The sequence below is a fragment of the Hippoglossus hippoglossus genome, chromosome 9, assembly GCF_009819705.1.
Source record: "Hippoglossus hippoglossus isolate fHipHip1 chromosome 9, fHipHip1.pri, whole genome shotgun sequence".
Taxonomy (NCBI): Eukaryota; Metazoa; Chordata; class Actinopteri; order Pleuronectiformes; family Pleuronectidae; genus Hippoglossus; species Hippoglossus hippoglossus.
Window position 1 is genome coordinate 25,514,360 of NC_047159.1, and position 9,144 is coordinate 25,523,503.

Consider the following 9,144-nt stretch of genomic DNA (forward strand, 5'->3'; position numbering starts at 1 on the left):
AAGTGAACATTAGAGCATGTAAACCTTTTCAAATCAAAATCATGAACCTGAACATGAGTACAATATGTCTCCTTTAAATCTGCAATTTCCTCCTAAAAAATAGAAAATGTGTCCTGCTGCAGAATTACTTGAACATCAACTTTATGGGTTTTCATTTTTGTATATGAGTCGTTGTGGTGTTAGTCATGGTTGAGTCACAGGATGATGCAGATTTCACTTTAAGGCAAACCGAGTCCGGTAACAGTTCCTGTGTTATAAGCTAAAAGATACATCAACACTTCTCCATCAGTTTTGTGTGATTCTTCCAAACAAAATGATCATGTTCACTTGGAGCAGGATAAAAAAAAAAACTGAAGAAGAAAGTGCAAAACTACTGTCGAGTGTGAAAACCTCCCTGGAATTGCAAATGCACTTATAAAGTTCACTCAACAGGTTAAAACAGAGCACAACAGTCACTGATGTTACTGACTGACATTAGCACTTAATGCAGATAGAAGGAGGCAGCTGAATAGCAGCGCTGCTTAGTGAAGCTTTCAAATAAAGCAACTTCTTATTTACAGCAGCATGTTTGTAAGAGTGTTAACATGTAGGGAGATTTCCATGTGCTTGTGTAGAAAGGAGGGAGGAAATGCTGCAGGACTCCAGCTGAGCGGGCAGCTTCTCTTTATTGAGGCAGGTAGATGCACAAAAAACAAGATCCCTCAGGTCCGGCTGATTAATGAATAATGTAGATAATCATGTGGAAGAAATGAAGGCACTCCATCTTCAGGTGAATTTTTGTTATGAATCTATTCTTCAATTAAAATGATTATTCATTCTTCAGGGACCCTGATGAAGAGTTGATACATGCTGGTCTGACAGTCTATGTGCTTGAAGAATGCAGAGCCTTTTTTCCCTCTGTGACCTTCTGCTTTATTCAACACCCAGCAACACTTCTGGGATCTTGTTTGTTGTATTATTTGTTCTTGCATGTGTCATTGTGGTTCCTGTTGTTTGCTGTTTGAAAGCATATCAATCAGTAGCTAATGTCATGTTCATGCTCCGAGTTAAAACTCCACTACCTGCCTCCTGAAGCTCTGCAGACTGTTATTTCACTTTTCCTCTAATTGTCTGTGTAGGTTTTTTTAATTCTCTTATGAATGTCAAGCTGTTTGTCCCAATGATTTCATTCATGAGCCAACATTGTGGCAAACGGCTCTAATTTTTTAAATAGTAATGTTCAGCAAATCCTTCTAATTTGTAAAATCAAAACATTTGTTTTAGGCAAAATGTAAGTGAAGATCATTCGTTCTTCTTGCTCCTGTGTTTGATTTTTTTTCAGTAAAAGTTTCTGTGTGATTTATCTCATGTTGTAATGTTTCCTTCTTTTTCTTTGTCCGCAGTAAATTCTTATGTATTTATACATGCTTTAGATGTTAAGATGTACAGACACATCATCTTGATGTGCCTCAGATGTGACCAGTTTGAATCTGAGGACATTGTTGCCAGTCCCCTGTCTGAACATCTTGAGTTGTTTCCAGGGTTTAAGCCAGAATTAAGTCTAGGTTAGACTTAAGTTAAAGTTTTACTTTGGTAAATGGGGGGGGTAGGTATTTAGTTATGATGCTTAGGCTAAGGAGATAGGGGTTGCCAATCAGTGTCCTCACAAAGAGTGTGTGCACGTACATGCAACATAAACATTGATATTCTCAGGACCAGTTGACCACATTGGGACCAAAGCCTGGTCCTAATGAGGCAAAACATCATTTCTGAGGTCCTGGTTAAGGTTTGGATTAGGCCTGAACTCGTCATGGTTCAGGTTAAAGGGTCAAATAAAGCTTTTAAACCTGTGTGTGCGCTGCAATGCAGTGCAGTTACACAACAGCAGAGAAAATATACATTCTTCAAAAGGCCATACAGTTGAATGTAAAACTGTTTAACTCAAACTGAACATTATAACCTTCATAAAGGAGGATTTACAGCAGGACTAGATTAGTTTCAACAAGCTGTAGACTGATTGTGTACTGTTTGTGTACAGCGGCGTCAGATTTAGAGCCTTCACTTTATCGAGTTGCAGATTTAATTGTAAATGCATCAAATGGCCATTTTCTCCATCAGTCTACACTCATTCATTCAACATGTGTTTTGAGAACTTCTTTTAGTTAAGTAATGTGTTAAAAATGCTCGAGTGTTCAACCGGAGGAAGGGAAGGAGTTGGACAGAACTGGTTGCAAGAAGTTCATGTTGATATTTGGTTCCTGACACTGACTCTGCTATTGCCAGGGGTGGACGCCCCTCCTCTTCACTGTTGATAGACGGAGCTCTCAGTTGTCTTTCCTCCTCCCTTTTATTTCTCTTCCTCCTCATGCCTGTCTGTCGTCACTGAACACGGAATGGTGGGGACAGCACCAAAATACTGCTCACGGCATCTGTCACTGAAGTATTGCAAGATACGGTGTGGTTAAGGTAAGTCCTCAGGATATTCCCCACATTTTTTTCTATATCATGGGTAAATGGGTTTCAGGAGTTCCTCACTGTTATGACAGTAATAATTTATAAATGTCTGTATAAGAGTGTAAACACTGGCTGTATTTGTGAAGAACAACACAAAAGAAACAAAGACAAGGAAGGAAATCAGTTCAGAGTGACTTCAAATGTGTTACGCAATATCAATAATGCATTAAGGCTTCGTTATGTTTTAAATCAGCCATATGAGTTTATTATAGAAATATAGATTCTCAAACTTACAACTGACATTAAATCAAACTATAAAATGAACTGAATATTTAAGGTGACTGCAGAAAATGTAAACTGTTAATGACAAGCTGCTTAAATGAAACATTCTTGGATATTCAGGTACAAACTTGTAAAATGGTCCATGTGGAGATAAGAGCAGGGTAATAATGATTAACTGGAGCCGGAATAGGTCACAAGTGTCCATTGTGCCTCATGGCTGAGTGTTTTCATATCAAACAGTGGTGTCCTGTAAACACTGCCACCAAGAGGAGCAGTAGTCCCACTTGTTTTTAACAAGTCTATCAGCCTCACTGCCACGTGCTCTACACTGTGTTTTAATAAACATCTCGTCCACTTATCTTCTCTTTCAGATTTCAAATCTCCTCTGACAGTGGAGGATTATCAGCGAAGATGAATCACTCCTGTGTAAACTGCTTGAAAACTATGTTGATCACTCTCCACTTTCTCTGCTGGGTAGGTGGGTGAGGACCTGTGTGCACTGCAGCCATAACACTGACAAACTGCTGTCATGCCTCCTTAAAGCAAAGGATGTAAAGTCCTTAATGTGAGCTGTCAAATCGGATATTGTTATTCAGATTTTTTATGATATCCCAATAAGGACAACTGTGTATTATGAATAAAATATTATATTCTTATTTCTCTTCTATTATAATAAACTCAATTACTTCATTTTGCCTTTAATGTTGAAGAGAACTTTTGTGTCACAGGTAAAGATCTTGCACACTTTTAAAGGGTACTTCTGCGATATATTACGTCCTTTAAGTTGGTGACTCTTGAGTAATAGCAGCAGAGGGCATGATATCCTGGCTGAATGACTAAAAGATGTTGTCTTGTGGAAATGAAATGAATCCGGATTAGAATTGAAACACTCAGTGGTATGGATTCGTGGTCATCCTGGCCTCTAGTGTAGAATCCCAGTGTGTGTATGTAAATCCAGAATGATGATGTGAGGTGTCTTCTCTCTCCTCTGTGCTGGAGCTGTGCGGTGCCTTCGTGGTGGCTTTCGGAGAATACCAGATGATGAACTCCAGGTTCGCCTCCCTCGTCACCACCTTCTGGCCCATCTACCCCGCCAACACTCTGGTGGTCACTGGCACCATCGTTACGTGTGTGTGTTATCTAGGCATGTTGGGAAGCATGAAGGAGAACCGCTGCATGCTCATCAGTGTGAGTATGAAATAAGTCATTAGTCACATATCAATGTGTCTATAAGTAAGCATTTTACTTTATTGCATCAAAATGATGATCGCCTGATTGTTACTCAAAATTCCAGATTCTTGTCATATGCAGAGTAAAAACAGGCATGAAACCGTCCAATGAATATCTCACTTAACTAGTCCTGCAATGGCAACAGAAATAAGGATTAAACATGAAAATAGAGATATAACGTCTGCGTTGCCAACCTCAAGTTTAAATACTAAACGACAGCACAGATTATTCAATCTCACTCACGTTTGAACCTGATTTGATTTCAGTTTTTCTTCCTGCTGTTTATTCTGCTGCTGGTGGAGCTGGCCATGGCCTGTGTGTTCTTCGTCTATAGCAGAGAGGTAGGAGGGATTTCATGTACGTACAGCCTATAGAAAAATACTATATGGGTTTATTTTTAGGTACTGCTTTGATTGATACAGTAATGTCAACACTACGACCTAAAACAGTGTGGTCGGCTGTATATCATCACATGAGAGTTGATAACCAGCCAGCGACATGGCTCTGGGGATGGAATTCACCGACACAACCGGACAAAACCACTGGAGGAATTTCCAGAAAAGCTTTTACCGACATTCGTGGTTGTGAATTTTTCATCAATGACTCTGTACATTCAGTCAGGAAAAGCATCAGAGCGGCGATGCTTCCCTGCACTTACTGTTTTTATCCCAATCAGTCAGGGCTAGATCTCAGTGGATATATCATCTGTCAAACTGTGATGAGCTTCATGACAGAGGCGTGCAAGTCTACACTGCTCATGGTACTCTGGCTTTGCACACACTGCCGCTGGTCTCCCTGCCCACACATGCTGCTGTCAAACCGGAGGCCATTGTCTCAGAAGTCCATCAGGCAGCAGCACATCACAGGTAATAACGTACATCCTGTCTCTGTTGTTCAGATTGACTCATACTTTGAGAAAGACCTGATGCAAAGCCTGGAGATCTACAGGCAGTCCAGTCCAGAGGGAAACAAGACCATTCAAGAGGATTTTGACGCTGTGCAGCACCTGGTAAATAATTCACTACATCTCTGTCATAGTCTTTTAGTCATTAGGAGTTTTAGTCGTTCACTTTGCCCTTTCAAAATAAAATATCTTCATTCCATTGAGGTGTGTTGTCTGTACAGTTTAGGTGCTGTGGAGTTCATGGTGTGTCTGACTGGAAGGGGAATATCCCAATCTCCTGTTGTGTCAAGGACCCCTGCAGCATCCCCATCCAAACGTACTGGCAAGAGGTAACCCATACCCCGTCTCAAGCCCTGTACCGACAAGCTGAGTATGAGCTCTTTGAGTATGAGCTTTGAGCCGGGCTGTACTCAGTTATTTGAGAAATACATTTGCAACTGCTATTAGAAAAAAGAGAGTAAAAAACAACTCTTCCTTCTATTCTGATGGCTGCTTCGAACTGAGCCAGAATAACTTCTGTTCAGTCTTCAACAAACTATTTGTTTGAGAATGATCACTGAGGGGTGTGTGCATGCAGCCCCCTCCAGCTTCCTGTTCTCTAGCCATTTACTTCCCATGATGTTCTGGTGCTGCTGCAGGCCATAGATACAAGAGACCCACACCAGTCTTTGCAGCGCACATCAAATATACAGTATATCTCTCTATTGTATACTGAATATTGCATATTCTATTCTTTGGCATTACCTCATGTGGTCACTTCCACCACATGAAGCTGGATACATCAGACTCCAGTCTCTAAGTTGTCCTCCAGAGGCAAGGGACGACCTTGACGGGTCACCATTGTATCACAGGGCCAACATATAGAGACAAACAACTATTCACTCTCACATTCACATCTACGGACTCTGCATCTTTTCTGAACTATGGGATTCCAGCCGAATGGCAACCCTTCGTTAAAGCTATATAAATAAAGAACGACTGTGCAAATTTTGTCTTTCAGGGTTGTCTCCTCAAATTGACGGACTGGTTTGCAAGAAACTATCTGAACACAGCCGCTGGTGTTGTCACTATGTTTATCATACAGGTACAGTTCATTCAGCCATACAGTGCATTCTTCTCCTTATTATAAGACCTGATTTAAACTTTGAGACATACTGCACTTTATATTTCATATATCCCAGTACATGCTGTCCCAGCAGTTGCTGTCCAGCTGTTCTACAGTTCAATTCTGCATTTTACAATGATACAACTGATTACATGTGTAGGAGACAAGCTTTATTGGGGCAACCTGTGACATGCGGTCCTGCATGTGCATGCCCAGTGTTGACAGGGTGTTTTAGATTGACAATGCGGTTTTCAAAGTAAAACGTAGAAGTATTGATGAAGCCTTTGGCTTCTTCACAATGGGAGGAAGTGGATACACGTCATCCATCTTTATAAACACTGTGGCAACGTGTTAGCAAACAGTTGAGACATTAGAATTCATTGGGAGCAATGTTTCTAGGCACATGTTTAATCTAGATCCAGAAAACCCCCACGACTGTGAGTTCATCAAAGTTACAACAGTAAACTAAAAAAGAGTTTTTTCTTTGCCCAGTGACTAATTCTGTTCTGTAAACTAGTATAACTCTTTGATTACTCGTACTTTACACCAGAACAATGTACGTTAGATTCTTTCTCTGTTTGTTTTATTATCTTTCATATATTTTTGTCTTTAGTGTTTTTGCTGTTTGATACTAAACTATATTTTTCTTTATTCACAGTTTATCTGTCTGTGTATCACCATCCCTGTCTTTTGCCGCTTCAGTCGACATGGACTGGGTTACCAGTAAAAAAAGGGATTCAATAAATGATATCTGCAATGTACAGTGACTTTCTGCATGTTAACATGTTGCCTTTCCCTGTATAAACTTGACTATAAACTTGTATAAAATTAAAGTTAGCCAACAGAAGAAACTGCTATCTCTTCGACCGGGAATAAATCAAGAGAATGGCTGCTAATTATCACTTTTAATTATGGCATATTAGCTGACAGACCATCAAATGTGTTATGGATAACGTCGACACCTCCTCTCCCCGGTATATTGGACTTAAATAAAATATTGGACAAAAAAACATGATCATTATTTTACCCATTATTATTTGTAGGGTTTCTAACATTTTCTCCTATGTTCTAACCTTTTTATTTCATTTTTTTGACTCCGGAGTCAAATTTGCTAAAACACACAAAAGAGTCTCGCCTGTTTTTTTATTTAGATTTTTTTTCACTTTCACATTTTGTGTGAGTGGACCCCCCTGCAAGCCTATCTCAACTATCAGTCGATTCATTATCAAATGTTTATTTATTATTTATTAAACAAGATATTAAGGTTCTTTTCTGGAAAGTGTTAGACGCAACTCACTGCTCCTGGGTCTGGGTGAGACTGTAAATTTAATAATTAATTTTCGTACCTTTTTCCGGCCCCTTTCCAGTGTTAACCCAGCCCCCGATGCAGTCTGCAGGCGTCCCTCTACCAGCCCCACGTTGGGCGCCATATGTTGAAGGGAGGTCTCATGAAGAACACACAGAGGCAGTATTTCAGTGGAAGGATTGGTTCATTAGAACGTGCTACAGCTTTTATACTCTTTGATAAACAATATTGCTGCTAGTTCTGACGTGTGCATGTGAATGCCACATTTCCTGTAACTGCTCATTAGTGTGTATGTGAGGGACTTCCTCATTGTCGAGCCTATTGTGTGTGCGCCCCTGTATGTATGTCTTTTGTGCATATAGGGTTACAACTGAGGATTGGTATTTCCTGTGCTACAGCCAAATTTGATCAACAGAACAGTTATATAACTAGTCATAGAACACTGGTCATTTAGAGGTCAAGTTACACATAATAACGTCATTTGTTTTAGGAATTGAAAAATAAGTAAGTTAAACGTGAGTATTCTTTGACTCTGCACAATAAACCACAAATGCTGATTCAAACATCTGAGTCGTTTTTGTTCGTGTGATATTTCTTCCTGTGTAAGCAAGTCTTACTTTTAGAACACATCTTCAGTAGAACTGATCTTTAGCTTCCAAGAACTACTTCATAGCTAATGTCTGCCATGGGGAGTGTTACATGTGGGAAATTCCGTAAACTCTGCTGAGTCAATGTTGTAAAATATGAACAACATTGTCATTCATGGGCTTCTTTCTCATGACAAGTGGTTGTTTTCCGCCTAATGAGACTTATCATGTGAAAGCAGTGTTACATTGTCTGGAGGTTTGCTGTGGTGGCTGGAAAGACAGCCATTAATTCAGCCCCTGCTGGGTGGCTGGCTACTGGTGTCTCTATAGGAACTTTGTATGTATGCTTCCTCTGCTGGTGTGCATTGCTTTTAAGTGTGCGACAGTAAATAATCTAAGCAGTTAACTTACTGAACTAAATACTGATGAAATATTTTGGGTGGTTATGTATGTGTTTGAGTGGATTTTTTAAAGTTTTTGGGCTGGAAACCGTGTATCTGACAACACTGTCTAATTCTGGAATAAATTTCTCCTTAGACAATAAATATGCATAGATCATCAATGTAGCATGTCTTTTAATACCACCCAGTCTACTCCAGTCTATTAGATGCGAGACTTGCAATGTGCAATGAGCTTCCACTCTTTGAGCTCACGTTGCAGGACGCAGTTACAGCCTGAGGCAGAGTGGAGGACTTGATAATGACGCTGATTATTTGAAAGCTTCTCCTGATAGGCCACTTGTGGCTGGATTTATATCTATGTCACAGCAACAAAATCAACAAAGTCCCTGTGTGTCGTGATATCAGGCCTGATTGATGTCCCTGCTGATTTCTCCTGAGATGTTTTCACAAACACCCCCACACCCTTCGCCATAGGCCAGACTCAAAGTGTGTTGTTGCACAGTGACATTTAATATCTGACATGTTTGACGCATATCTCTTAATCTTGTAGCACAGCTGGGACAGGGAGAAATGTGCTGAAGGGAAATAACACCAGTTATGACTGCGGGAGAATTGTTATACATCTTTAAATGGGGCCATTAAAAGTAAATGGGGCCATTACAAATTTAAAGACTGTCCCTTCATTGTGGCCAATAATTATTCTAAAAGATTTACAGAAAAACTGGGAGGGCTAAACCCCATTAGAAACCCACCTGGTCAACAGAGAAAAAAAGCTTGAACCATATTCATCCTATATTCATCTTCACGCTGCTGTTGTGTGCACATGAAACATCTGCTTTCAGATTACTCCACAGATTCTTTTTGAAGTTTTTGTGCTACAAGTCTGTCAAATTCCC

The 9,144-nt window shown here is 40.0% G+C and overlaps 1 protein-coding gene and 1 long non-coding RNA gene across 2 annotated transcripts; both read left to right on the plus strand.

Annotated features, from left to right (window-relative positions):
* Nucleotides 1-2,307: 2,307 nt before the first annotated feature.
* LOC117767883 (leukocyte surface antigen CD53-like) lies at nucleotides 2,308-6,767 on the plus strand. The gene is made up of 8 exons (XM_034595849.1): nucleotides 2,308-2,445; nucleotides 3,087-3,189; nucleotides 3,715-3,903; nucleotides 4,212-4,286; nucleotides 4,844-4,954; nucleotides 5,071-5,178; nucleotides 5,850-5,933; nucleotides 6,613-6,767. Exons 2-8 carry the CDS (start codon nucleotides 3,127-3,129, stop codon nucleotides 6,679-6,681), a joined length of 699 nt encoding a protein of 232 aa, XP_034451740.1. The 5' UTR covers nucleotides 2,308-2,445; nucleotides 3,087-3,126; the 3' UTR covers nucleotides 6,682-6,767.
* Nucleotides 6,768-7,855: 1,088 nt separating this feature from the next.
* Nucleotides 7,856-8,378, plus strand: LOC117767926. The gene is made up of 2 exons (XR_004614962.1): nucleotides 7,856-8,205; nucleotides 8,247-8,378. It is a non-coding gene; the product is annotated as an uncharacterized LOC117767926 (long non-coding RNA).
* Nucleotides 8,379-9,144: the final 766 nt, after the last annotated feature.

Excerpts from the sequence above, each read along its gene's own strand:
- LOC117767883 (XM_034595849.1), top strand. The coding sequence starts at position 3,127 with ATGAATCACTCCTGTGTAAACTGCTTGAAAACTATGTTGATCACTCTC. Across the intron at positions 3,904-4,211 it reads ACCGCTGCATGCTCATCAGT|TTTTTCTTCCTGCTGTTTAT; the intron begins GTGAGTATGAAA and ends ATTTGATTTCAG. Across the intron at positions 4,287-4,843 it reads TCTTCGTCTATAGCAGAGAG|ATTGACTCATACTTTGAGAA; the intron begins GTAGGAGGGATT and ends TCTGTTGTTCAG.